Here is a 13,246-nt window from a genome sequence, read left to right as displayed (position 1 = left end):
ATACTGTACACCATAAATGATTTAGTAATCAAGAATTTGTCTCTTGTTTATGTAAGTTACAAATCTATCAGTCTCCTGAGACTGAGAAAAAGTGCTGAGAAAAATTAAAACTGAAACAGAGATGAAGCTTATTAACAATATGTTTTCAAACTGATAAGAATCAGATTTGTAAGAAGCAGATTTCAAAGAAGCCACAAAAAGCCCATCTCAAAGACATCCTTGGTATTCACAAATATCCTAGGACTGACTGCTTGACCACTTTGAAATTCATGCTGCCACATATGTTCTGCCAGAAGCAAACAGCCTGGGTGAGACACAATAGCTTTTTAAAAAAAAATAAAATAAAAATAAAATACTGTTCCAGCACACTCCCTCCTCTTTCATTCTTGTCCCAGTTAAAAAAAAAAAAAGAGAGAGAGAGAGAAAAGTTAAAGAGATTAAGTAAAAATCTGTAGTTCAAGCTAAACAGTTCTGCTTTGGTAACAGAAGGGAGCAAAGCAGCAGCACTCCTACAGTAAAAACACAGGCTTTGAGAAGCCAAAAAAAGCCAAGAGACTATGGTTTCTACCTCTGAACTGCTGCCGTCTTGTGCACTGTGTTACAAGTCAAAGTCAAACAGATTAGTTTAAAGGCCAGTGGCCTGCAATGGAGCAGAACAGAGAAAAAGCTCACATTAGCCAAGCAATAGGCTCTGCTGAAGGCAGCATCCACTTTCTTTTGTTAGGTGATCTCTGCCTGCACACTGCCTCTCCTCTATCCTTGTGCGAACCCTAAAGGTTAGCTGAAACAAGGTGTGCGTGTCATGAGATGGGCAACTCACGCCAGTTATCGGGTCTCAACTGAGAGGCAAAAAAAGTAAATTCCTAAACTGTGTCGCAAATGTAAGCCTTTAGACTACAGCCTTTTGCTGGGTTAAATGAAAAGCTTCATCACGGGCCCAGACGTGCCTGTTTCAAGTGTTGCAGCCATCCAGCACTTACCCCGGGAAGTGCGCTGCACGGTACTTGGCCAGTCACGCAGGGGTGCCCAGGGCCACATTCAGGGCTGTGCTAACACAACCATGTCAGTGCAATGCTGCCAATCTAATTTGGAGGCCCCCCAAAGAGCAAGTTCTCAGTACAGTTTCAGCTGCTGCTTGACTTTTATTACCAGATTCTGAACACCTTAATCCCAGACATAATCCAGATAACCCAAACAGCTGGCATAAGAGGGAATCAAAGTGTATCAGAACTAAACTGTGGCATTCAAATGATGCCTGGTGATTATGTTACAAATTACTAGAATTAAGATATCTTCAGATAAGATGAAGCCATTTTAATTCAGCCAAAGTCTACTTTCCAAGCGTTGTATCTATATTACAACAACAGATACCCTTGAGTTAGGCTCAAGTGAGTTTGCATGTCTGCAGTGCTCAGAGCAATGCACAGCAAAAATTTTACCGTTCCTCTGAAAATTCAGAGCAAGGGAAAAAAGGATGGTATCCTTTTCAAAACAATTATTAAAAATAGACAAAACAAAAAAATCTTTAAGGTATAACTCCCATGAAGTTTTAGAGGACACAAACTCCCTCCTCCCTGACACAGGGCAGGCTTCGAGCCTAGCAGAGTATTTAATACCAAGATACTAGAAAATCTAAGCAAATTCCACAATTTGATAGAACAGTGCTGTGAGCTTTGTTGTAGACCATCCTTTCTTCTTTCCCAACTCCATTCCCCCATAAGAAGTTGCGTGTTATCAAGATAAAGAGCTTTTACAGCTCTGTCCTGTAGCAAGCAACCACAACTGTTTTCAAATAACAGATAAAAGGGTCAGATTAGAAGAAATGGAGTTTGATCTAAAAACAAAAACAAATTGGAAAATTGAACAAAGACAGTTCAGCAGCAGGTTACCAGATAACGAGAAATCTAGTCAGTAAAGCATACCTTAACAATAAGGCACAGGCCTGCATCTTAACACTCAAGATATTCCAATAGGATGAAATCTTTACTAATGTGAAAAAACACTTAAAATCCGTATCTAGGAGGAAAAAAATCCACACGTTTACTTTTAGTAGAGGAATTCAGAAAAGGAACCTATTTATGCTTAAGGGAACAATATTTCGCCTGCACACATGTGTTTATAAGAATGACCACTACATCAAGCAAGAATGTTGATCAACATCTGCCACTACAAAATTACAGTGCAAAACAAGAACTTTTGAGAAAGTTGTCACAGACACACACACGCACATACACAGAATGATCTTAATGAAAAGCCCTATTGTTCAGGGTCTTGGGAACCTGCTGACACATAGTGAAGGAATTATGTTGATGAGTTAGCTGCAGGGTTACTGTCTAGTAGATTGTGCCACAATGATCAAGCTTAAAACGACTTGCAGTATTCACCGAATGTCCCTCTTTCCTTGTTCAGTGCCCTGCCACAAACTGGCTGGTAGCTATTTTGCGTAGCCTGCCAGATTCCTTCAAGGCAATAATCTGGCTAAACTACTCCAGCATTTTCGGTTGCACTGTGCATTATCACATTTCCAGACGCAAGCAGCACAGAACACAAATAGGATACAGACTTCCTGAGGGAGTCTTATAAAACAATCCGTGTTATAAGTGTGTTCAAAACCACCACTTAATGGGACTTCAGAACATGAGAGATGGAGTCATGGAAAAGTAATCCAAATCAATACACATTGGATTACATTACCTGCGAAGAACAGAATATAATGAAAAATAAGCCCACCATCATTACCCGGTGAAGGTAAAGATCATGTATTACAGAAAAATGTCAATACAAAGCCACATTATGGAATGGAGAGAAAAGCTGTTCATTTCTTAAAAAGGAGAGGATGGATGAGAGATATAGAAAGTCTAGTTAGAGAAGCAAAGGTTTATTGACTCAGAAAAACAGTAGCATGAAACTGGTTAATTACATTTTTGGTTTTGTGAAATGTCACACATTTAATTTTCTTAGACCTACTTAGTTTCATTTTTATAAAGTGCAAGGAGAAGGAAAGCTGTGGCAAAAAAATACAAATGAATCATTGGCAATTTTCATAGATTTTATTAGAACAAGGTAATATTTCCAAATAAGTCAAAGGCTACATCTAGAAGCTTTGACATTCCTCTCCACTCCTCACATCAACTAATGAACTCTGACAGCTCAATAAGTTGTTTAAAAGGGATTTGCTTAACTTTTAGGGGTGCCATTAACAGTACACAGGGAATTAATAGGCTGTGCACAAGCTCTGCATATAGGTAGCTAGGTATGTCTTTGTGCTAAGACAGAGCAGTGTGCTAGATGGGTTCCTATAATAGGAGAAATATGCATACAGTTCAGCTAATTAACAAAAAAATCGAGACTTCATTTCTATTCTGCTGTCATGATCAGTTAGTATGCTTTAAATTGCAATACAGAAGCTATTCTCACTAATTAGTATCCTTAAGTTTATAAAACAGAGATGTTTACAAGAAAATCTAGTAGCCCGAAAATTCAGTTCTAGAAGCTGTCTTGATGTGTTGGATTATTCACAGTTCCTACAGTAAAGGGTATTATTACGATGCTTTTTGAAAGATCTTGAAGTGGCCAGTTTGAAAAGAAAAAAAGCAAGGGTTATTTCTAAAGAAAAATCCCATCTCACCAACACTGATATTTGCTAGAAATCTATGTGTGACTGAACTCTATAAATATTAAGGTGGAAAATAGCTTGAACTTTAAAGGAAAGCTGTCAAGTAAATCTATGCTTAAATCTCTCTGAAGGAGAACAAGGTGCAAGACTACCAGACAGCCTTTAGATCCAATAAAACAACCAAAATCAATAGCTTGTTTTAACCAACTTATTCTAACAGAACTTAGTGCTGAATGAAAAAGGTGAGGAAGATGCAGTGATAAGTGATTGCTTGCACTAATCCCAGAGCAACTGAAGATGTTTTTATGTTCTGCTGGGAAAAAACACAAAGAGTTTAGGTGAATACCTGAAGCCCTATGTTTTTGTACACCACTGTACATGTAAAACCTGAAGCTAGCTAATGCAGAGTTATGCAGTAGATACACTGGGCAGAGGCCAAAGTACTCACCTACTTTAAAAAAAGAAAAAGAAAAACTAAGATATTAGCCCACTCCAGTCCCCCGTAATAACGGATCTTCACCACACTGCAACAAACCTTACCTCCATTAAAAAAAACGGCATTCTAGGAGAAGGCTTGTAAATATTGATTAGCAGAATAACCTCTATAGAGCGCAGTCTGCTAGCAAAGGGATTGTATTCCCCATTTCCGAAAGGCCTGGAAAAACAGTCCAGTTTGGGACTGAATTCTGTAGAAGACTTTAAACTGGTGAATCCTGGGGTTCACAATACTTTGTATATGGTTCAGCTGCACCCTACAACAAATTATGATAATCTTATCAAAGAATGGGGCAAAGAGAAGAATCAAATACTCTAACATTAAGCTCTTACAAAGCATTCTCCTTTGAGGCTATAAAGACTCCAAAGCAGCTATTAGAAATTCTTCTTCCATATTAGCAGTATATTTTTTTCATTTTCAGTTCTGTGAAGAGAAGCTTTAAAAAACTGCTCTTAAGTTTTCTTGTCTTCTCACCGTCACAGTTGTGTTCTGCATACAAGCACAGATCTACTGCAGTGCTACCGACGCAGCACTGCAGTTAGCAGCATTTAGTGCTTTTGAACAGGGGGAGGGGATTTCTTTATATCCAAGATTAAACCATTTAATAATGCCCAGTTTGTACCACATGTCAGTAGCAATTTGAATCGAGAGAATGTTAACTGTTCAAAAGAGGAACAGCACTAAGTTCTCTGAAATTCAAAAGTGGTCACACTTGGGGGACAGTGGAAAACTGGCCTTAGGATCTCTTCCGAAAAGGATCTCTATGGAGGAATGATATCAGCCTGGTGTGGACCAGCTAGTGCCCTCAGCCTCCTGCACAGCCACAGGGAAGGGAGGAGGCTGAATATGCAGGGAATCTCAAAATCCTGCTTTGCCTGTTGCCAGAAAGAGTAAGAACCTGGGGCCTCAAAAATCTCTCTAAAACCTGACAGTGCTTGCTGGGCTCTGAATTCTCTGCTCAAACAGCTGCTCCCATCAACTCTCCTCTTTCCTTCCACAGCCTCAGTCTTCTCATTCCACTTTCACTACACACTTGCCTCTTTTCCTGTCTTCTCGCCTGACTTATCCCCTTTGTTCACCCTTCCATATCTGTTTATCCTTTCATTTCTCCTGTCACTAAAATGCAGCTGCAGTAACAGACTATAATTAACATGACTTCCAGCAGGGTCTCTATGAACTTTCATCCATGGCATCAGAGCCCAACTTCAGGACTCTGCATCCAGTTTGGGTTCAGAGAGAAGTCACAACACTCAAGGGAGCATGATGCAGGTGCCTTGGCTAGAGGCCATGTCACCATGACCAATTATACAAGAATTATATTTGGCTTACAAATCTCATGGTCTTGTTTTCCTCCTCTCCCATTTCTTTATTAGATAGCCATAAATCTCTGCCTCAAAGAGTGTGCAACCTGGTTTGCAACAGGCCTAGCACAGTCAGGCTCCATTACAACTGTCAAAGAACAACCATGAATGAAAAAACTAATACCGCAAATGATCAACTTCAAAAAAGTTGCTTCTACTTCCAGTTAAACAGTAGATTTTTCCCTTAAAAGGAAAAGGCAGTCTCTGGCCTACACTGTGCAAATATCCAAGATCTGAGCAGTTCAAGCTGCCTGCTGGAGAAAGTACAGATCACTCGCTTTGAGTCTCACTTTAAGGACTTTCAAAAACTTTGCCTCTTCCCAACTCAAGAGCAGTTTGAGTGAAGGGAACAAGGATGCCACAATCTGACAAGGAAACAAGACAGCTGTCATTTCTTACAGTGATAGTCACTTGTCACAATTTGAATGTAACAATTAACCCTTACCTCAACTTTACTTCCTGGATCGTGATTTGCAGAAGCAAAGTAGACCACCTCCTGTACTTCATCCCTAGGCCGTGCAGAGTTTTTTCCAAACACCACCAGCCCATCTTTAGAACATGGGGGAAAAGCCACAAAACAATAACTTGGGGGAGCTGCAGCCATCCTAAAAAGGAAAGGAAAAGAGTAAAAAAACAAAACCAGTGTTTGCTGAATTAGTAACTGTATGTGTTATAGAATCATTCAGTTTACCACTACTTGTTACAGCTAAAAAACAACACGTTCTCTTTATTTTTCAGCTGACTGTGCAATGACAGTGAAAAACAGTCAAACTCAGAGTAGGCTTATCTGGGTTATATAACAGGAATTATAGTGATTTTCAGACATTTTTTACTTAAGCATTGTGAAGGCATAAAGAACAGGAGAAAAGCCAAGATGACTGTCCCAATGAATAGAAAGAGGATATTCTGCACTGGAGCTGTTCAGGAACATAAGACCTAGATGTAGATGTTCTGCTGACTCAGACAAGTGCAGAGACACAGGAGAATTTTAAATAATATAGTCTTATTGTTCCCATGCAGTTTAAAATTTATAAAAAGGAAAGAGAAAACATGTTTGAGGGATCCTTGAGGGAGGATAATGGTGCAATGGGAAACAGAACAAAGATATAGCACGCTTATGGCAAAAGCTATCTGTCAGTTTATCTACTCAAATCAGAGAGAAACCAAAACACTAATTGCACCTTATCTCCTCTGTGGTTTGTCTGCATTGCTGTTCTTACCTAAAGTTAGTTGATTGTAGTTTATTTGTTTATACAGGTTAACGTGAATACTCTTTAAAATGCTTGTAGGGTAGCACAAACATTTTAAGTGCTTATAATGACAACGTATTTATAAAAAAAAAAAAAAAGTACACTGTTTCAGGCTTACAGCACCACTGTAGCATGTCTTATATATAGTGCCATATCTAACAATTTTTCTCCATTCAGGATGACTTGTCACACATATGCTTACAAAAAAAAAAAAAAGATGGGGGGATTATGGCTTATTAAAATAGCATTCAACACAGATGCCTACCGAGATCATTTCACAGATCTTACCATTGAATCAGATTCCCCCCCCAGAAATGAACAAATATGTTCCTCTTCCCTTCCAGGGTACCCTGGACAGGTAAAAACATATAAATACATTGGGACTCCTTAGAAACAACCTATACAATCAAAAGCTAGATTCAGATTGTAACCCAAACACATGGCTAATTTATGAGCAAAGCACAGACATAACCAAATCACTGTCATAGGGTGAAGTCTAAACCTCCACCACAGTTTTTCAAACACACTCCTGACTGTCCTAGATACTCCACTGTTGTTATCCCTGGTGATAAACAACATTGTGTTTCCAAGCCAATGTAGGTGCCCACAAAACAAGGGTGGGAGCTTTAACACTGATTTCATCTCAGCCTTCCACAGCAGGCTCATCAGAACAATAATTTTACTGACCAGATAGCCTAACTTTTCCACTCTCACTTCTACACTTCCTTCAAATTAAAGCTGGTCTGCAAAAGGTGCTTTAGATACCTGAAATACAGAGGCTGCTGAACTACTGGCTGATAAGCTCTGAGTGCATTCTGGTGATGACAGCTTTTTCTTTAATTTTTACATTGCAAAAGGGATTTGAGCTGCTTCTAAACTCCAAAGAGTACATTAAAGTTTTTATGAAGACATGCAACCTGTTTCTGCATATAAACGTATGACTTTTCCTCACTACATTTTGGTCTTTTACAAAGCAGAAACCCAGCTGTTTTAATGCTTCCAAATTATTTCAATAATGTTTAAAGATTTTAAACAGATCTGTTTTTATTGCTACCAGAAAGGACAAGTGACCTAATCTGCAAGAAACATTTACAGTGAAAAAGTTAGAAGCAGCATCTGAGCAAGGGTCCTCAGATTTGGATTTAGCTTATTAAGGCTGTCTCATCAGGAAAGGAAGAATATACTGAATAGGTGACGCAATATATCCTCTTAATTCTTTCATGTTTTAATGGGGTTGCAGGAGAAAGGTCAGATCAATCGTGAAAACTTTGTTTAGGGTCTAGTTGTTGGTTTTGAATGTATACTTTAACCTTCAGATTAAATTATTTCATGTGCCCAAGACCAGTGCTTATTTCCATTTACAAATCAAGCCTGGTGTCTTATACACAAATTGCAGAGAGATGTGACCACTGCATCTTGCAGCAAAGCAAAGCAATGTTTCCAAAAACAGAAATGAAAAGCAAAATTCATTCAGCTGCAGGCACAGAACAAAGACGACAATCTGAAAGACACAATAATATTATTGTTCCCATCTTAGGAGACATTGGAAGGTTATTTTTTAAATTGAAAATTAGGACAGTTTTAAAGCATGACTTACCAGGAGGGAGGGAGGTTGCATTTATTAAGAAATTAGAGAAGCGGAGTGCATTCCTGAGGATAAAGCACAGAACTGTGCCAGATCTGTGCATTCCTACAGTTTGGACATCTCATTAAGAGACCTTAGTCAAACTGTCTGACTCTTTCCCCACCTTCCACGGGGAGTGATACTTATTGACCACTTGATGGAGGTGCCACATCCTATAGAAATGCAACTCAGCTTTGACTGCCTGTCCCTCTAGCCATGCCCGAGATGAGCAGGCCAAGAGGAGACACCAGATGCTGAAACTTAGCAAGCCAAGTTCATCTCCCCTACCCATCCCCCCTTAAAGAAAGAAGGAAAGAAGAAAAAAGCCTCCAGGAAGGAAGGACTACCAGCTGACTTTCACCAGGATGGCAGTCAATGGAAACAACATGCAATCTTCCTCCAGCTTCTAAGTCCTTTCTCATTGCCATAAGCTAAAAAGGTGGACAATGCAAATGTTAAAATCAAATCTTAAAAGCTCTGTTACATTTAACTTAAGATCTCACAGCTGAAGAGATCTTTCCTTTAGTTAGAACTGCGAAAGTTCATTCTCTTTTCTATTTCATTTCCTACTTTGCTGAAAATTTCTCAGAAATTATAGCAGGATGAACTACAACATTTTGGAGAAAAGTACCAAAACCTCAAATTTCTAATCAGAGATTTGGTACAGACATTTTATCCAGTAACTTTACTTTTATTTACGATTTACAAGTAGCAGCAATTCCCTACACACACATAAAGTTTAGTTGCATTTCAAAGCCTTATTACACAGTACGCTCCCTTCAGTCATTTTAGCGAACAAATTCATGATAGGTCTGGAAAGAATAGAAAATATTTCTCTTGTTGTATGCGGAAAAATTTGAGACCTTCCTGACAACAGCTGCCAGACTTCTTAAATTTGTCTAGGAAATTAGATACTGGAGATGAAATGAGCACAGTAGAAGTCTTTCAAAATCTTATAAAATGGTAAGAATTCAGCTGTTATGAAAGTTTACAGTCTCCTAACCAACCAGTTCTATTTTAAGTGTTTTATACACCCTCAACTGTCCTTTCAAAGTAGACATCTTTCAAAAGAAAATAGAATCTTATTTTTTGCTTCAAGTAATCCAAATGATGTTAATGAAAACTAGTTCTATTTAAAAACAAATTAGGTTCAGTCATCCATAAGACAACAGATTTCAATATCATTTCCATCACAGACTGTGCATACAAGGAGAAATTCATTATTTATACAGACTTTTCACTCAGTTAGTGTCAATGTACTTAATTAAGTCTCCAGGCGGATAGAAGACCCTCTTTCTTTTGTAGCTGTTGTTCCAGCCTCCAGTCTAAGGTGCTATTTGTAACACTCTCCATACCTGTTTTCCTCTGCAAGTTTTCTGCTTCCGTCACTGATGCAGAGACCCTAGTGAGGAGCTGCCAGCATATAAAGAGGATCTTTGTACAGCATACAACCGTGTAATGACAAGTAGTCAACTGCTGCAGAGTATTCAGGAAGGTAGCTTTCCCTCTTTGTAAAGAGCCAGGGCAACCCAGTTTTGCTGTTCTCTTAGGTCCGGATCACTGCACAGGAGAGACTGTCTACCTCCACACATAACTGGCTAATGCACACTGACAGGTTAGTCATTTCAAATTAGCAGTATTTCCATCTCAGGAAGGGGTAAAATAGGAAACATCAAAGTGTCTTGTTGGAAGCCTCAGTTTATTTTATTTAAGAAACAACCCAAAACAACAGCAAGTGTTGCAATAACAGCAACAGAATTTGTAAATGTTACCATTTAGTGCAACACTTTGTGGCAGAAACCAGACATTTCAACACCTTACAGCGAGGCACAAGAGATAGCAATTCTGCACAGCTTCTGGTTCTGTTGAGCTTACAGAAAGAGAAAGCCAATACACTACAGGGACAACGTCCAGCTTCACAGATCTTCAAGTCCATATTCAAATAAGAAGTTCGTATGGGAAGCCTCTAATATAAACTAGCACGCTTTCCCACACACAATTGTGTGAAGCACATACCGCTGATTACTTCTAAGCGAGAGGGTGGATAGCCAAGTTCAGTAGCTCTTTACAAAAAATACCAAACTCAGCAAGCGCAAACAAATGGTGCCTATGATATGTCCTGTTTTACCAGTAAAAAAGTTACAAATATCTTCCAAAACAGGAAGCTACCACAGAAATCTCAAACTGTGAGCATCAGAAATACTTTTTGGGAACAAAAAACCTATTCATATCAATAGAGGTATTCCATCCACAGCTTCTACCTCAGTATAACATCTGTCTTTTCAGACTGTCTGTGTAAGTTCTGGGATCTAAACTAAAGTTCAGAATTATAACAATATGACTGGATTAAGTTAACTTCAGTCTTGATTCATCTTAAGTAAGTGGAAGTCCTACATTCATGGAGATCAAGTTCCTAAACATATATGACAGAGTTTGTTTTGAGGTTTGGTTAGCTGGTTGGAGGGTTTTGTGTAGATGTTTTGAACAAAACAGCATGCTTAGAAGTGTTTTAAGTCCCTAATTCTAAATCAGTTTTTATACCAATAGTCTAAATGGTAATAGTATACAACTAATGGAGTCAGTTACTCTGTTTCCCCCAAGTTCATGCATTTATTAACTTTGAAACTAATTGAGTGAATTTAACAGTTAGTGTACATCACAGCATTTACCAAGTCTACTGCAACACAACTACTTGCCTGAGATTACTAAATCTGAAGTCTCACATCTTACAGGCGTGGATGGCTTCACTCACAGTTAGTTCTATGGCAATTTTGTATGAGAACAGATTTATACATAGGTGCACTCGTAAGATCAGGGACCTGACAAAGCTGTCTCCTGCTTGATAAGCTGGCATAACGTGATCTTTTTCCCCCTAACTACAAATACTGGAGAAAATGCCTTAAAAAAAAAAAAAAAAGGCAGGCAAGTCATAGTCTCTAGGATAATTATAGTACCACAAATAAAGGTATCAGTTTTGCAGACTCATACGAAAGTAAGCCTGCTCATCAGCCTGCTCTCGTGAATAAAACCATCACACACCTGAGCGCGACTGCGTGCCCAGAAACGCACGCGACGGCTTCTCGATTTCAAGGTGACTATAGGAAAAGGCACCTTCAAAAAAAATAAAAATAAAAAGGGGGGGAGGGGAAAGAGCCCACGCTCCGTCCTCACGCAGCAGCCGGGCGAGGGCGGGCGGCCGCGGGGAGCCGGGCTGCCCGCCGGGGGGCTCCCGCCGCCCCCGGCCCGCGGCCGCCATGTTGCGCGGCGCGGTACCCCCCGCCGCCGCGGCAGGTGCGCGCAGCCTCCCGCCGCCGCCCGCGGAGCGCCGCGGGGGCCGCCCCGGCGCCAGGCAACCGGCTCTGCGCCGCGGCCCCCGGCGGCGCGGCTGAGGGGAAGCCGGGGCGACGCCGGGCAGCGACGCCGGGCAGCCCCGCCGCCCCTCACCGCCGCCCGGGCACCCCCGCCGCCCAGCGGAGCGCGGCCGGCCCGGCCCGGCCCGGCGGGGCAAGGGGAGAGGGGAGAAGCCGCCCCGCGCCGCAGCCCGCTCCGCTCCGCTCCGTACCGTGCCTCGCCTCGCCGCTCCGCTCCGCACCTCGCCGCAGCTCCGGCTCCGGCTCCCGCTCCCGGCGCTGCGCAGCGCTGCGCTCCCTGTGGCTGGCGGCGGCGGCGGCCCCTAGCGGTGGCAGCGGACGCGGCGCGCGCCTCCCCCCCCCCCCCCCCCGCTCGCGCACAGCCGCCGCCGAACCGCGCCGCGCCGCGCCGCGAGTCCCGGCCGGTGCCGCGGCGGAGGGCGCGGCGGTGCTACGATTTGGTCCGGGTGTCCTTCCGCGCCGGGGGGGCGTCTCGGGATGTCTCCCGAGGCGGCACGGCAACGGCAACGGCAACGGCGAGGCGAGGGCGCCGCGGCGAGGCCCTCGGGGTTTCTCTCTTCCTGGCCCGAGTTCGCGCGGCACCAGGAGTCAGGGACAAGCTTTGGCTTCGGACACTGTTCTTGTCAAACCTCACTGCACGCCAGAATTTGCAGCTTCATTCGGTGACCGACAGGGAAATTAATTTGCGGTTCTCAGTCTCACTCGCAGTGGGCAAATGTGAAACCTTGCGACGTTTTGCACCTCCTGCGGGTATGTCAGTAACCTGGAAAAGGACTAAATTAGAGGTCATTGCTCAGGCTCGACGCTTTTGATTCAAAAACGGGGCTGATCGGTAGCATCATGGAGCCCTTGGTATTCCAGGATCTTCCACTATGTATTTTAGACAAGACCTTTGATTTCCTGTGCTGTCTGTTGGCTATCAGATTTGAGTATGTTTTGCAATAGAAAGAACAGGAGAAAAAAGACTGGATATCTCCTGCTTAAGATATCTAACTGAAAGGTGACTTGAATCAACATTGAAAAGCTGGGAAGTTTATACCAATTAAATGGAAACAAGTTAAGCATAACAATCCAAACTCCTTGCTCTGGAATTACATCCGGGATGAACTGCGTCATACACAGCTTGCTTCTTAAAATCGAAAAGATAGCTGATGAAAAGAGCAGGTGCAGTTTAAAAGGGTTTTAAAATGATATCCTATAACACACTGCTTACATTACCCATATTATGCTCACTTAGATGACTAAGTCTATTCTCCTAATTACTCTAGAGATGATTATGGCTGAATATCTACCTAATCTACCTAAGAATTATTAGACTGTCTACAGAATGATTACAGACTGTTTAAACAGAAATCTCGGATGCTTACGCTCTGTGCAAGCTGCCACGAGCTGTGTAAAGCAACAAGGATGAGCGGTTAGAGCATGGTCCTGGGAATCAAGAGACCTCGGGTGTATGTTGTTTTGCCATAACCTTGCTGCTTGGCTTTGGATAAATCTTGTAACCTTATGGCAATTAAACTACCTCATA

General features: G+C 41.7%; 1 protein-coding gene across 2 annotated transcripts in view; it reads right to left on the bottom strand.

Moving 5' to 3' along the window:
• SCRN1 (secernin 1) overlaps positions 1 to 11,983 on the bottom strand; it is a 37,655-nt gene extending 25,672 nt beyond the window's left edge. The window contains exons 1-2 of one of the 2 annotated variants that reach the window (XM_067291559.1): positions 11,910 to 11,983; positions 5,919 to 6,078 (exon numbers count right to left, since the gene is read on the bottom strand). In XM_067291559.1, coding sequence (XP_067147660.1) covers positions 5,919 to 6,077 — 159 coding nt within the window. In that variant the 5' untranslated portion in view covers position 6,078; positions 11,910 to 11,983. The remainder of the gene's footprint in view (positions 1 to 5,918; positions 6,079 to 11,909) is intronic. The other variant, XM_067291560.1, reaches the window with a different exon arrangement.
• Positions 11,984 to 13,246: the final 1,263 nt, after the last annotated feature.

This window comes from Apteryx mantelli, chromosome 2 (assembly GCF_036417845.1).
Source record: "Apteryx mantelli isolate bAptMan1 chromosome 2, bAptMan1.hap1, whole genome shotgun sequence".
NCBI lineage: Eukaryota > Metazoa > Chordata > Aves > Apterygiformes > Apterygidae > Apteryx > Apteryx mantelli.
This window is presented reverse-complemented; position numbering and strand designations above follow the sequence as displayed.